The 16,942-nt window shown below is 37.6% G+C and overlaps 1 protein-coding gene across 4 annotated transcripts in view; it reads right to left on the reverse strand.

Moving 5' to 3' along the window:
• Window positions 1-16,942, reverse strand: part of ANO3 (anoctamin 3) — a 318,917-nt gene that overhangs the window by 134,677 nt on the left and 167,298 nt on the right. For all 4 annotated transcript variants that reach the window (XM_043971875.1, XM_043971877.1, XM_043971878.1 and 1 more), the window contains 4 exons: window positions 14,104-14,148; window positions 10,067-10,198; window positions 5,537-5,643; window positions 1,344-1,399 (listed from right to left, as the gene is read on the reverse strand). In XM_043971875.1, the coding sequence (XP_043827810.1) occupies window positions 1,344-1,399; window positions 5,537-5,643; window positions 10,067-10,198; window positions 14,104-14,148 (340 nt within the window). The remainder of the gene's footprint in view (window positions 1-1,343; window positions 1,400-5,536; window positions 5,644-10,066; window positions 10,199-14,103; window positions 14,149-16,942) is intronic.

Consider the following 16,942-nt stretch of genomic DNA (forward strand, 5'->3'; position numbering starts at 1 on the left):
CATTACAGTTCATAATACAGCACTGGATCACTTTAACTTCAAATATTTTTTATTATTTTTAAATGGTTCTCATTTAATTATCCCTATTTGCTATAGTTGATTTTTTTCCCTATTCAAATGACTATGTATTTACTTAACTATTTCTACTACTTTCTATCCTCCCCCCCCACCCCCAGCAGAATATAAGTTCCTGGAGGTTAGGGATTTTTTTGGGGGGGATTTTATCCCAATATTTTTAGCCCAGTGACTTTCATGTAAAAGAAAATTAATAAATCTCCGCTAACTTTGTACATTCATCCCTCAATTAACTTGAAGCCCTTTCCCGAAACAACAACACTCCCTCCCCAACCTGGAACTCAATCCATGTCAGTTTAATGAATACTTCCTAAAGAAATCAAATCTTCACAGACCCTTAATTTTTTCAGGAAATATACTCTGAACTGGCATATTAATGCAAAAATGTACACACATATGTATATACATATATTTATGCAAAGTATGTGTAGTACAGACTACATATATGCTATACATGGTACATATAGTATAAACATATATATAATATATACATATACTATGTTATAAATATTCCATGTGTATTATATATGAGAAAGAAAGATATACAGATAAGTATCTCATTTAATCTCTCTGCATAACCATCTGGCCAATCTTGTCTCTCCTTCCTCCAGTCCATCCTCCATCTTGCTGTTACCTCCATCTTTTTTTTTTTATTTTGAGGGGCAATGGGGGTTAAGTGACTTGCCCAGGGTCACACAGCCAGCAAGTGTCAAGTGTATGAGGCCACATTTGAACTCAGGTACTCCTGAATCCAGGGCCGGTGCTTTATCCACTGCACCACCTAGCTGCTCTGTTACCTCTATCTTTACCCAAATATATGACCATGCTAAGGCTCTGTTCCAAACTCTTCACTGACTCCCTACTGCCTGTATCTTCCTTTACCTTATCTCCTCTACTGGAATCTAAAAGTCTTGAGGTCAAGGCCTTTTTCTTTTTTACATTTTTGTGTCCCTAGCCTTGAATACAGTGTCCTTCACCTAATAAATACTTAAAAAACCTTTGTTGACTTCCCTTCATCAAAAGTTGAAATAAACTAGATTTTATAGTTAAAGAAAGAAATAAAATCACCTGAGCTAGAGTACTGGGTTAAGTAACTTCTACAACTACTTCTTCTTTCAAAGCATTCACTTTGATAAATCACAGTTCTACTATAGGATGAGAATAGAAGCTGCTATATACATGAAGCCACATTTTATATTCTTGTATTTTTTTTATTATCGCTAAATCCTTAAGGTTTTAAAAAACAATAACATAGAATTTGAAGTTACCTCATGAGGAGGAAAGGATGCCTCATATGTGCCATTGTTCAGGAGTTTATTGATACCTAGGCAGAGAAGAAAGTCAGTCAATATGCCAGTTGAAATACTTCCTTAAGTCAATGAACATCCATACTGGAGCATGGCAAGGGCCCAGTTCCATAAAAATCTTAAAATAATCCAAATAATTATTGTTAAGTCTATAAAAGACAAAGGCAGGGCAGCTAGGTGGCACAGTGGATAAAGCACCGGCCCTGGATTCAGTAGCACCCGAGTTCAAATCTGGCCTCAGACACTTGACACTAGCTGTGTGACCCTGGGCAAGTCACTTAACCCCCATTGTCCCACCCCACCCCCAAAACAAAAAAAAATAAAACAAAACCAAAAACAAACAAAAAAAAGACAAGGGAAATAAAGGAAATTCAGCCTAGCCACGATGTTAATATCAGTGAGACATGAGGGCTAAAACAATATATTTGGTCACACTGGGTCAGGAAATATCCTATATGTTTAATAGGCAATTTACCTTTCTCAGTATTAGCCCATGGACTCACCCATTATATACCCTGGGATGCCACCAAAATTCATTTTTTCATTGTCTCCATCAACCCTTTTTACTGAGAATATCCTCATTTACCTTATGAATATCTAGCTTTAGAACCCCAGCTTCAATGCTATTTAATTATTCCTATTTGCCTTAGTTGTCTTTTTTCCTATTCAAATGGCTATGTATTTACTTAACCATTTCTATTTTGTATCCCCGCACCCACCCCCAGGAGAATATAATATCCTGGACATGTCAGGATGCCTTCCTTGATTTCCTCTGGTGAGAAACGATTTTTCTTGTTGATTTCATGGCACTTCCCTCTTCCCTCCCTGCTCCAACCTTTCCTCGCATGCATTTATGAAAGGAATCAGAGGAACACCTCCAGTCTCTTAAGGGAATGGTCTGTGTTGAAATGATAGGACAAAGGTTTCATAGGATTTGCTCTGGTTCTCAAAGTTTGAGAAAACTTCCAAATTGATGAGATGACAAGTCCACTGAAAGATCTGAGTTTCCACTTATATTCTAATTTGTAATTTGTCTTTGTATATGCATGATACTCTAAAACTCACTCATTAGATTTTCAACTCCCTGATGTCTAAAGCCACATTACATTTATCTTACTATCATTCCCAGTGATCACCATAGTATATTGTCTTTTCCTTTTTCTTTTTGGTGGGGCAAAGAGGGTTAGGTGACTTGTCCAGGATCACACAGCTAGAAAGTGTCAAGTGCCTGAGGCTGGATTTGAACTCAGGTCCTCCTGAATCCAGGTGTAATGACTGGAATGATGCCACCTGCTGGAGACTTACTGTAGGAAAGATCCCCCATGAGGAGAAGGCCTCTGAGGGCAAGGCCATGTGGCTTTTCTTTGGCATCAGGAAGTGACGTTTGCTTGTGGGAGGAAGAGGGGGCGAGGCGGACACTTGGGTGCTTTTTCGTGTGGACTCTGGCAGAGAGTGGAGCTGGGAATGTGCTCTCCCTTTAATAGATAGATGAATCTAGGCCTTTCTCTTTCTTTTCACCAAATTCTTATTCTTCTTAATAAATGCTTAAAAGTCTAATTCTTGCTGAAGCTTATAATTTATTGGCGACCAGTCATTAGATATTTTAGACAGACTAGCTAGAATTTTAGCCCCTTACACAGGGCAGGTGCTTTATCCACTGCACCACCTAGCTGCCCCCCCCCACCCATAGTATCAAGAATAGGATGGACATTCCCATATGTTGATTGTATGAACAAACGAACATCAACTTCACTTTATTTTGGATGAGACTAAAATAACTTAGTAGACACCTAACTTAACATGGTAATATTCAAATACAGATACTTCCAAAATATTTTTAAGAGAACATTGGTGCTCAATGGTTGGTAATAACCTAGAAATGAATTGACAAAAGAGAGATGTTACCATTCAAGTCCTTTTCTTATTAAGATTTTATAATTCCACAAGGTGTACACAGTTGTTGTTTTGTATATCCCAAACTCCTAAATACTGTAGATGATATTTTCTCCCACCTATAAACTGTGACTCTGCCTTTGGGATCCAAAGTCAGATTGTTTAGGTTATTCACAAATTATTCAATGAAGGTTTGAAAGCTTTCATGACAATATTTTTGAATTTCAAAGGTGCTTTACAGTTCATTTAATATAATCTGTACCTGAATGGGGATCTATACTATGTTCTCAACAACTGGTTATCTGCTTTGTTCTTGAAGAACTCCAGGTACAGGGAACACACGATTTCTCTGGGAATTCCCTTCTGCATTCTTAAGATGGCTTTAAGTGGTAGTTAATTTTTCCTTATAATGACCTAAGCCTTCCTGCTCCAGAACTTTTAACATTTCATGTCAAGTATTACATTGCCACTTTTTGATAGTACTGTTCTTCAACTACTTGAAGAAATCTACCTTGTCCCTTTTTCTCTTCTCCCTAAACTTTCTCCAATTCTTTTAACCAATCAGCTTTGAGGCCTTTTACAATCACATTTAAAGATGGGCTAACACAACATTTGTTGTGAAATTTCAGTTGTGTCTGATTCTTTGTGACCATATTTTGGATTTTCTTGGCAAAGATATTTGAGGTGATTTTGCCATTTACTTTTCCAGCTCATTTGACAGCTGAGGAAACTGAGCCCAGTAGGGTTAGGTGACTTGCCCAGGGTCACACAGTTAGTAAGGATAAGGCCATATTTGAACTCAGGTTTTCTTGACTCTAGGTCTGGTGCTCTATCCACTGCATCACCTATCTTGTTGGTATAAGACAGTATTTCTGAATGGGAATCAGTGGGAAGTGACCTTGATTTACATTGGACAGAATTTTATCTCAAATGAGTTAGCATATTTTTGGTGATTCACAAATTGTAAAGTTCTAATATGTATTAATATTATGATTATGATCATTGTTGTTTCCAATCTAAATAACACAATAACTTAATTATAGAATACCCCTTACTTAAAAAAAAAAAAGTAGGAAAAATGTTATCGGCCTAGCACCTTTCTGGGATACATCAAAGAACCTTCTCCTTGAGAAACTAAACCAAAGGACAGACACACCTAAAGAGATAAGTGGCACTGGATCAGGACTGAGCTAGCTCTAGGACCACCACCCTTCATTCCAGTCTCCCCTACCCCTGGGGAGATAAGATTAGGTGTGGCTTCTGCCTTTGGGTGGGGGCAGGAAGAGAGAGATGGCTTGAGAGATCCACAGCCATCCCTCACCCAACTGCCCCAGCCACCACCAGTGGGGGATGGTCCTCCCCCAATAAGGGAACCCTCCACAATCAGATGATCACCCCCATCAGTCCTCTATAAAAGTTTCTGCCTGTCTCCTGCTCAAGGAGATAGGTATCTCAGAGCCACGCCTATGTGCTATGCCTCTCCCCATGAGAAGAAGTCCAAGGATTTCTCTCTTGGTTTCCCTTCCCTGTCCCCTAATAAACTATTATCTTATTCTATTGGATTTGTGTGCAAAGGGGTGTAATTCTTTAAAGAGTAATTCCTAAGAACCCCTACCCCTATCCTGAACCTCTATCCCAAACCCCCACACTTTTTCCCCCATAACAAAATAAACCAAAAGCAAAACCAAAAACAACAACAACAACAACAACAAAGTAGGACCCCGTGGGACAGGGGCTATTTCATTTTTTGACATTGGAGTCCTAGCACCTGCTATGTGCTGGGGGCATAGTGGGCACTTAACAAAAGGCAGTTGAATTTAATTAAATTGAGTTGAATGGAGAAGAGAATTGAAATAATAGCTCTGAAGTTGTACTTATTCTGCTGAGAAGTGTGTGCTTCAGTCTTATCAAATAAGAAACATCAGAAGGAGATCACCCTCCTCCTAGCACAAATCTGTTTTTGCCAAAGGGTGTGTGTGTGTGTGTGTGTGTGTGTGTATTTGGGATTCAGAGTCAGGTTTCTTGTTTTCACAATCACAGAATGTTAGCCCTGAAGAGGACCTTAGAACCCAGAGCTAGAAGAGACTTTAGAAACAACTCATTCCCACTCTCTCAATGTCTAAGGGAGGAAATATATCCAGAGGGGAGCATTATCAGACCAATAAGTGATAAAGGTTTAGCTGGACTCCCCAAATGCTCACACCCCAATTTCCATGCTCCTCTTACGACACCATCGCTACAACCTTGGATTGAAGTCTTACCCATTTTGGTTTTCCCATCCTCATATTTGGTGCGTTGTAGCACATGATGAACGATCCTACTTCTTGTGGAATTGTTGAAGAAAGTGTCCTTATTTGTTATTGTAAAGCTGTGGAAATGATGGGACCAGTTTTAAGACTCAGAGTAAAGCACAAAAGACAAAGAGTATATAAATGCCACATGATGCAAAAGGTTTTCTCTTTAAAATGACAGCCAACACGATCTCTTTTCATGATCCTCATATCTTGACAGAAAAGAGCCTGACATTTAAAAATACACCCATAAAAGTGATCACCTATCAAACGTCATTTTGAATCTCTCCTTTCACTACTCCTCAGCAAGGAGGGGAGAGAAGAGCAGCCTGTACATTAGTTTCCACTGAATTATTTAGAATTTTGAAGCAATGCTAGCAATATGGCTTGCAGCAGTGCTGCTTCTAAATAGAGATGATTATAAATTCAGTCACCATTTCCTAGATGACTAGGCAGGGTTTCAGTTATTTCTTTGCTAAGAAATGAATACTATTCCTCTCTGTAATCTCTTTACTCCTCCTTATCTCAATCAACACAGTCTGATGCTAGTTTGAGGTAAGAGAGCCTCCTGATGATTAATTACTATTCCTTTGTTTTGGGCCATCCACATCCTGCTTTCCTCCAAAAGCCTTGTTCCAGATGAAGACTGTGCTCTACAATGCACAGTAAGAACATTTGGTTTTCTGGAAGTTTATTACTGGGCACAACCCCACACATGTCCTGACAATCTAGTGATGAATGGTATTCACAGTGATGAGACTGAAAGCTGGAAAGGTCTTACATGGCCTTCTGAAGCATTAAGACTTCATGGGGGCAGCTACGTGGCATAGTGGATAAAGCACCGACCCTGGATTCAGGAGGACCTGAGTTCAAATCCAGTCTCAGACACTTAACATTTACTAGCTGTGTGAACCTGGGCAAGTCATTTAACCCTCATTGCCCCCCCCCCCAAAAAAAAAGACTTCATGGGATTGCATCTCCAACCCAATTCACTCTGCAGACTTCTCCATTTCCTCAGTAGCTTACTCCTTTTGGTAAGATTCTACCCTGAAGCCTGTTCTCCTGATGAGTGGGTCCAAGGCCAAGACTGTCATTCCTGGAGGTGCCTCAGCTATGCTCATTTTACTCCCAAATTAAATCACTCCCCAGGCTGATTCTCCTCCTCAACAGTCAGCTTCCTTGAAAATAAGAGAAATAAAAGCTGTCCAATTTTCATGCTTGTTATATCCATCTATCCATCCATATTTCTCTCTTTTTCCCTCTTTCTCTCATTATCACCCTTATTATAGGCTCTCCCTTTGTTCACAAAGATCATGTAAATTACTAATGACAAAAAAAAAAAAAATCTACCTCCTAGTGGCCAACCTTACAAAGAACAAAGTTATTCCTCAGGCACCATTCATTATCAGGCACGTAGGAACGTTGATTTAGAGCTAGATGGAACCCAAGAACTAGTGAGCCAAACATCCATATTTTGTTGATGAGGAAAAAAAAGGGACAAAAAAGCTCAAAGATTATAGATTTCGTATGAAGGTACCTCAGAGGCCTTCTAGTTCAGCTCTCTCATTTTATAGATGAGGAAACTGAGACTGAAAGAGGTTAATAACTTTTTCAAGGTCACAAAGCTTGTGAGTGTCAGGATTTTAACACAGATCTTCCTGGCTCTAAGTGCAGCATTCTATTTATTACACCATGCTACATTCCTAACAAATAGTGTTTTTAGTTTAGTGGAAATTGTCAGTTCTTGTGCTCTTTGACTTGTTGCTCAAGAACTCATGGTCATCCCTATGCAATGGTTCATTTGTAACCTGTGTATTTGGGGAATTAAGTATGTTATGTTTCACTGTGATCTCATTCCTTTTTTTTTTTTTTGCAGGGCAATGATGGTTAAGTGAGTTGCTCAGTGCCAAACAGCTAGTAAATGTTAAGTGTTTGAGGCTGGATTTGAAGTCAGGTCCTCCTGCATCCAGGGCTGATGCTCCATCCACTGCGCCACCTAGCTGCCCGAGCTCATTCATTTTTAACTACATTCTTTCTAACTTTTTTTTTTTTTAAAGCCATGTAGGTATTCTTCAGCTACTGAACTTGATTAATGGATATATCCTTTAAAAATTATTTGGGTTCATCAGATACCTCATTCACCCTAAATAAGGGATGATTACAATAAAGCATAGTGGTTATGTTGGGATTTAAAGGATAAACCTGTTTCCAAGAGAAGTCTAAGGTTATTTTATTTTATTTTATTTTACTTTTTTTTTTGGTGAGGCTATTGGGGTAAAGCAACTTGCCCAGGGTCGCACAACTAGTAAGTGTCAGGTGTCTGAGGCTGGATTTGAACTCAGGTCCTCCAGACTCCCAGGGCTAGTGATCTATCCACTGTGCCACCTAGCTGCCCCAAAGTCTAGGGTTATTACAAAAATCTTGGTAGTTTCCTGAAGCCAATTTCCAATTGTTGAATTCTAGACCTGATATCCTTTTTGTAATATATATTCCATATTTACATAGTGGTAAATAAGCTGTATAGGCTACCCCAAAACACATAGTAAAATATATAATGGAGGGGGCAGCTAGGTGGTGCAGTGGATAAAAGATCAGCCCTAGATTCAGGAAGATTTGAGTTCAAATCCGGCCTCAGACACTTGACACTTACTAGCTGTGTGACCCTGGGCAAGTCATTTAATCCTCATTTCCCTGCAAAAAAACCCAAACCCCCAAAACCAAAACCCCAAACCCCCAAACAAATAAAAGATATAATAGAATTATTTGTCCACTTGGATCATTTTGTGTGGATGGTAACTTTTTGAGTGGTTAAGAATTTCTTTTGGGAGGTTCTTCAGTGGTCTAGAGAAATCTGGGTAATGTCATCTGCCAACATAAGCATGCTAAGCACCTCACCATCCACAAGAAATCATTCTTCAACTCACATTCTCTTCTGAATACTTTCAATACCAAAATTCTGCCATTGTTATTTATTTATTTATTTTTGGCTATCTTGCATTGAACATAATAACAGGGTCTGAAGAAATGAGAATGGATATCAAATAGAGGTCAGTGTTGAGACTCAGCATCTAGTACAGTACCTGGCACATAAGAGGTACTTCATAAATATTGACTACTTGATGGTGTGTGTGAACTGGTTACAACAGATGACTAATGAAGATTTTCAAAGAAGAAAAAGGGCAAAGGAAGGTATTGCATGTATACATACATGCATTCATTCATACACACACATCTATATGATAGAAAAGGAAAAAAGGCTGATCACATAGCAAGGGTAAATGAACATAGGTGGATAGGTGGGTAGCCCAAAGTTTCCAGTGGCACCTTTTTTGATGTAAGGGCAAACTAAATATGGCTTTCAGCACATTGCTTAGACCCCCTTGTAGCAAACCTATGGAAAGATATGGACAAGAGTCAAATAGAAGGGGCAGTCACAAACGCAGTATCGCCTGCATCTTTGGAAGGAACATTTAAATTTCCAAGACCACAAATCCATTTGAATATTTGTAAGGATAGTGAATAGAGAACTATCTGCAGAGTCTGGGTGACTTGGATTCAGGACTCCTGACTTATATTGGTTGTTTGACCCTTGTTACATCCCACTTCCTGTTCCTTCTAATCCCAAAGTTTCATCAACTTTCTAAGATTTTCAGTGTTAGAGCAATAGAAAATTAGCATTGATAGAAGTATTCTCACAATAAAAGAATAATTCATATTTCTTTAAAGCTTTGAGGTCTGTAAAGAGTTGCTTCTCTGTCATCTTATTTGATCCTCATAATGGATCTTTAAAATCAATACCATTACTACTACAAATAAAAACAGTTAACACTTACATAGATGCTATTAATATCGTCATTTCACAGTTAAAATATTTATGGAAATGAAATGATTTACCCAGTGTTTCATAGATAGTGTCAAAGGCAGGATTTGAACTCAGTTCATCCTGACTCCAAACCTAGTATTCTACCATACCACCTTGCTACCTACTATAGGCATTAGTATCCCAGTTTTACAGATGAAGAAACTGGAGCTAATAGGGTTTAAGTGACTACCTAGCAAAGCATCTGAGGTGGGAGCAGTGCCCACATCTTCCTGGTTCCCAGCTCATCACTTTTTCTGTCCAGTACCAAGCCCAGCCCATGAAAGATGCTCAGCAAATGTCTGTTGAATTTACTGTATTATTGTTATCCCTCTCTTGCTGCCTACTATAACAGCAATCATTATGAAGGCATAACAGTCTGGCTATGAGGTGAGCAGTCCATAAACACTGCAAAATTTATGATTTAAATTTATATGACTCATAAAACAAAGCATTCATAATACTCACTGAGTGTTGTTCAGAAATTAAGTGTTAAATATTAATAAGGAAATAAAGATTCTGCCTAAATTGACAAGCCACAGAGATGCTGCCATTCCTGCTTTATGCCACTGGCAGCCCTGGTTTCACAGCAGAATGAACATATGAGGCCATGAGAGGCTCGCGGGGGTGGGCATACTTACTGGTGCATGCGTGCCCGGCTGAATGGGGCTGTATAGCAGTCTGTCTCCTCCAAGTCAGGAAGAGCCTCCTTGTCGAGTTGCATCGGGTTTTTGGGAAGCCAGCTTCTCAGCTGTATGGTTTTTCGATACAAACTGGGATAAAATCGCAATTTAGAAAGTATTAGATGAGGCAGCTATCACAGTGACACATTTATCTTATACTGAGACCCACGTGGGCTAGAGGAAACAGAATTATGGACTTCTTCCTATGGGTGGGTGGGTATTTGGTTGAGGTGCATAAAACACCATCTACATTTAAATGAAGAGATTACATGACCTGCCCCAATCACTCTTGGAACAAGTGGTGAGTGGAAATCGAACCCAGGACTGAAAGCATAAAATTTAGTGTTAATTCTCTTTCCCCTATATCAAGTTCCCTTCATTCACTATTTTAACTTATTTCGGACTTGATAACAAGGCCAAATTATTGTTGTAATAGAATTATTATAATAGAATCCACAGCACAGTGATTGGTATGTAATAAAAAATGAATATATGCTTTATCTGCCCATAAAGAGAACAAAACCTTTTGTTGGGTATCATTATAGTGGGGATTCTTTTCCTGTATAGCTTGGACTAGATGGTCCAACTCTTAAATTCAGGGCGGAAAGGGGTGCTGAAGTCAAGAATTCTAATCACTCAGTGATGTTCCACCCTCCACAATGGAGTCTCCCATTAGAAACTTCATTGATGCCATCTTAAGGCAGGAATGGGGAATGCATAGGCCGTCAAATCTGAGACATGGCTATTTCCTTCCCAATTTCCCTCTGCTCCCCAACTTTTGCAACTTGGACATAATAGCAAAATGAGATGGCTTAAGGGTTTATAATCTCTTTTTTTCAATTTTTAAAACTTTGTGTTCCAAATTTTTTTCCTCTCTCCCTACTCCTCCCTTAATAACACAAACAATTCGATAAAAGTTATACATGCGCAATTGTGCAAAACATAGCAGACAAGAAAACTTTAGCAAAAGAAATAACAATAAAAAAATTAACTTTCATCTGTATTCAGATACCATCAGTTCTTTCTCTGTAGATGGATTGCATTTTTCATAAGTCCTTCAGAGTTGTCTTGGATCATTGCATTGCTGAAAATAACTAAATCATTTGCAGCGGATCATCTTACGACATTGTTGTTATTTTTCACTTTGCATCAGTTCATGTAAGTCTTTCCAGGTTTTGCTGATAGCATCCTGACCACCCATTTTTATGGGGGTTTATATAATATTTTGATGTGTTTGGTGCAATTTCAACTCAACTTGAAAGTATCGTTTTTTATATTAAGGCTTACGTTTTTGAGACCCACCCCACTAATCCTAAAGAACATGTTCACAATGGAATTGGAGACTCTGAGAACGTTAAAGGACCATCAAATACTTCTCCTCCAACCTGTGCTATTTGGTAGGTGAAGGTCCTAAGATATGGAGAGATTTTGTTACTTGCCAAGGTCACATGGCTAATTTATGGCAGAGTTAACTCTACAACTCAGGTCTCCTGTCTCCCATTCCATTTTTCTTCCCCCCAGACATGATCCTGGTCATTAATAAGAGATAAGATTGAAGCAAAGATCCTCTTTCTCAGCAATGGTTGTTTACAAACAAAACACAAACACCTGAGCCATGTTGTCCAGGCTCCTTTCAGGAGATATGGTATGAAGGGAATCTAGGGTTCAAACCACTGGATTATAGCTATAAAGATATATAACCACTGAATATCCTTAGCAACTATTTTATAGATTACAAGTAGTAGAAAGGGCATTGAAATTGGAGACAGGAAGATCCAAGCTCAAATTCTGCCTTAGACACTTTCTAGCTATGCGATTTTGGGCAAATCATTTAACCTTCCTGAGTCTACTAATAATTAATTTTATTCCAAAAATCTAGGGCAAAATTTGTATGTCCATTTTCTTATTTCCTTGAAGAGTCAGATTGCATTTATGTAATCATATATGTGTATGTTTGTGTGTATGAGGCAGTGCTTAAAATTGGTTTTATGCTTTATATAATACTTCTCTTTCCTACTCCACCCGTTTCTATGGTGACTGCTAATTTTATTCAATCACAGAATCAGAATTTGATAAGACCTTAGAAATGCATTTAACTCAAACCAATTTTATTCACTATCCCAGGACCTATTTTTCTTAATGTTTATACTGAGACCCAGAGAAGATATGCCATCTGTTCAAAATCATATAAAAAGTCAAAGGCAGATCAATGAGTAGAACACAGGACAGAGATCTTTTTACTAAGAACATAAAGAATCTATGAGATAGGGTCCTTAATTTAGGACAAAACCTAAGTTGATTTGGTCTAATGAGATTTGACTAAAATTTAGAGTGGAAAGTATAAATCATTCATTGAATCCTTGTTCTGTTTTTGATTTATGATTTATAAAGTGTTAATGTTTTTCCATTTTAAATGTGAAATTAATGATAAGCTCTTATTTCCTTCCCTTTTCTAGACTTAGAACAATATATATTTTTCTTTTTTCTTTACTTTTTTTCCTTCCTTTTCTTTTCTTTCCTTCTTTCTTTGTTTCTTCTTTTTTTTTTTTTTGGTGGGGAAATGAGGGTTAAGTGACTTTCCCAGGGTCACACAGCTAGTAAGTGTCAAGTGTCTGAGTTCAGATTTTTACTCAGATCCTCCTGAATCCAGAGCCAGTGCTTTATCCACTGCACCACCTAGCTGCCCCTAGAATAATATTAAATCTGAAATTTATTGTAGAATTAGCCACTTTCAATTCTTTATCAATTGGGATGAGCTAATCATTTCTGGAAATGGTATATTCATTATGTAGATTTCTAGAAATGATTGGATTGGACTAGATAAATTCCAAAGTCTCAACAATCTTTGACATTCTACAGGCAAAAATCTTAGATAGTTCTTATTTCTGTGTTCTAAGATCCTTTCCAGCTGTTATAATTTATGTTCTATAATTTGAGGTTACTTCTCTCTCAACATTCAGGTTTCAACGATACCTTGTAGGGTGCATTTAGTTCTGATATAGCATGCCCTACACACTGAAGTCTTTAAATCTTCTTCCAGTTCTGACATTGTCTGCTGGATGTTTAAAGGCATTCTCTGTTCTAAGATTCTCTTCTGTTCCTAATTTTCTACAATATTATGATTCTAGTTATTTCTCCATTTTAAATTAAGTTTACCTTTAATGTTTCCAATGACATTTCATTCAGTATATTTTTTCACCTTCACATTTCTGTTTTGTTTCTTGATTCCCTCTTTTTTTTTTGGGGGGAAGGGGGGGTCAGAAATAATAGTGTAACACCATTTCTGAAGCCTTTTGTTTGAGAATACATGAAAAGGAAGATCATTTCCTCAAGGAAATGCCTTTTATAGTAATTGAAGAGTTCTATCCTCTTAGGTTTCAGGTAGCTTGTTGCCAATGAGTAATTTTTGCTATAACTTAACCTACTTATACTTCAACTTACAATGTGAAAGGACATTTTGTTAAATATATGCTTAAAATTCTGGTCAGTTCCAACATTACCCAACTGGGAATCAAGATTCTCATCTTTAAAATTAGTTTCAGTTCTGTCTTTCTCATTACTAGCTAATAAATTTTGGCTGCTCCCCTCTTTGGGCCTCATTGTCTTCATCGACACTGGCATGAATAATCTCTAAGTTTCCTGCCCTTTCTATTTTTTTTCTGTCTACTGTAACAATAGCAGCTAATCAATATCACATTGTGTAATGCTCTGTTTTTCAAGAACTAAAATTTCATTCACATAAACCCCCTCCCACATCATTTAATTGTGTAAAATTTCTGGCCACATCTTATTGAATAATAAGGAACAATCATGTATTTAGGCAATTATAAACATTGTGTTATTTGGTATAATGGCATTTGGGGAAACTTCTTGAACACGATCCAGTTCATTTTCTCCTTGAATTTGCAGCTGGTTCATAAGGTAGAATTGAGTTGGGGATTTTTATTTCTTGAGGATAATAAGCCAGCATCACAGTAGCTTTATCATCCACCAACCTATTCAGTGTTCTGTTCTTCCAGTCAGTATAATAGCATTTTTTCCTGGAAGAAAATAAAAAGTAGAAAAGAAATCAGGTGAGTATAGTTGTGAGAAGTTATAATGAAGGTTAACTATAACATTCAAGAATACCAAGTATGACCACAGAGAACTATCTGTAAGAAGAAGGCAGGTTTAAGAAGAGGAAAACACTGCCTTATTTCAATCATTGACATTAATTGGTCCCACAGAAACATGACCTTATTTGAAACAATATTTCAGGGAATATCTAATTCCATAGCAATGTGTTTTTTTTTAATAAATAAGCAAATGTCAAAAATACATCAATGACAAGCTATAAAGAAGATCTATAAGCACCTAAAATTGAGGCTTGGAGAGATCCAATACTATTATACAACCAGGAAAAGGGGAACTATTTGGTTCTAATATCATCTGTTGTCACAAGCAACCCATATGTTTTCAAATAGTGACTAATGTATTAAAGAGAGAAAAAAGATGCCAAATTGAGAATAATATGAAAAAGAATTCAAAGACATTCTGAAAAAGAGGTACCACAAGGAATCCTCTGTACCTTTATTTTAAGATCAATCTAAAGGTTTAAATATGAAATTAGTTTGGACTTGTTTCTTTCTTTTTCTTTTTTTTTCTGAATAGAATTTTATTTCCCAAAATATATGTGAAAACAAATTTTAAACATCAATTTTTAAAAATTTGTGTTTCAACTTCTCTTCCTCCTCCATTCCCACACCCCCATCCACTAGAACTCAAGCATTTCAAAACAAATTATACATGAGTAGTTATGGAAAACATTCCACATTAGCTAGGTTGTGAGAGGAAAACAGTAAAAAAACAAAACCCAAAACTTCAATTTGAGGTATTGCCAAAGAGGAAGAAAAAAATTTTAAAAATGTATTTCTATCTATTTTCAGATACTATCACTTCTTTTGTCTGTAGATGGGTTGCCATTTTCATAAGTCCTTCAGGGTTATATTGGATTATTGCCTTGCTGAAAATAACCACAATGCTTCCCAGCAGATCATCTTACACTATTGCTGTTATTTTTGTATACAGTACATTTCACTGTGCTTAAGTCCATGTAGGTCTTTCCAGGTTTTTCTGATAGTATCCTGTTCATCATAACCTGAATAAAGTACCTTAAATTTGGACAAATAATTTTCTTCATATTAGCCCAGCAAAGTAGGTACCATATGTTTTGCCATTATATTCAATCATCATAACTATTTCCCTCCATCCTATTCCCTTCCCATGATATTTACTCTATTTTCTCTCTTCTTTTAACCTATTCCTCCTCAAAAGTGTTTTACTTCTGACTGTCCCCTCCCCTACTCTCCATTCCCTTTTTTTTCACCCTTCCTTCCTTATCCTCTTTCCCTCATACTTTCCTGTAGAGTTAAATAGATTACTCCTCCAAAACTGGGTGTGAATGTTATTACCTCCATGAGCCAACTCTGATGAGTTTAAGGTCTTTGAGCTAATTCTGGTTCCAAAATTTCTTTCCTCCCTCCCTCCTCAACCCTCCCTATGAAATCAAGGCAATTCAATATCTTACTTGTACAGGTATGCAGAACAACTTTACCTTCCTCGAAAGTGTTTTGCTTCTTACTGTTCTCTCCTCCAATCTTCGCTCCTTCCCCTCCCCCCCTCATATACCCACTTTGAGTATGTATGTTAGTCCTTCTTTGAGTCAATTCTGATGATATTAAGGTTCACTCACTCCTCAATTCTGTCCCCCTCTTCCCTTCTCTCCCATAAGCTTTTTTCTTGTTTCCTTCATGTGAACAACCTCTCCCCAGACCATCTCTCCCCTTCCCCCTCCCCCAGTCTATTTCCTCCTACACCTCAACCCTATTTTAAAGATGTCATCATGGGTTAGCTAGGTGGCACAGTGGAAAATGCACCAGCCCTGGTTCCAGGAGGCTCCAAGCCCAAACTTGGTCTCGCCATAAGACACCCCACCCCTGTCTGCCCCACAAAGAACAAAACATAAATGCTTTACAGATATCAACCCTTCGTATTCAGTTCAAACCTGTGTCATCTGTGAATTCCTTACTGAGATAGTTCTTATGAGTTTGAAGTATCTTCCCATGTAGGAATATAAACAGTTGATCTTTTAATATCCCTCATGAAATCTTTTTCCTGTTTATCTTTTTATGCTTCTCCAGGATCTCGTATTTGAAAGACAAATTTTCTATTCAGTTCAGGTCTTTTCATAACAAATGCCTGAAAGTATTCTTTCTCATTGAAATTCCATGTTTTCCTCTGAAAGATGATGCTTATTTTGCTGGGTATGTGATTTTTGGCTGTAGTCCCAGTTCCTTTGCCCTCTGGAATATCATATTCCATGCCCTCTGGTCCTTTAATGTAGAAGCTGTTAGATCTTGCTTATCCTTATTGGAGCTCGCAGTATTTGAATTCCTTTTTTCTAGCTGCTTGCAATATTTTCTCTTTGACCTGGGAGTTCTGGAATTTGGCTATAATATTCCTGGAGGTTTTCCTTTTGGGATCTCTTTCAGGAGATGATCGGTGGATTCTTTCAGTTTCTATTTTAGCTTCTGTTTCTAGAATATCAGGACAATTTTCCTCACAATCTCTTGGAGGATCGTGTCTAAGCTATTGTTTTGGGTAATGGTTTCAGGTAGTCCTATGATTTTCAAATTATCTCTCCTAGATTATTTTTTCAGGTCAGCTGTTTTTCCAAGGAGATATTTCACATTGCCCTCTATTTTTTCATTCAATTGGATTTGCTTTACTGTGTCTTGGTTTCTCATAAGGTCACTAGCTTCCATTTCTTCAATCCTAATTCTTAGGCAATAATTT

This window comes from Dromiciops gliroides, chromosome 6 (assembly GCF_019393635.1).
Source record: "Dromiciops gliroides isolate mDroGli1 chromosome 6, mDroGli1.pri, whole genome shotgun sequence".
NCBI classification, from domain to species: domain Eukaryota; kingdom Metazoa; phylum Chordata; class Mammalia; order Microbiotheria; family Microbiotheriidae; genus Dromiciops; species Dromiciops gliroides.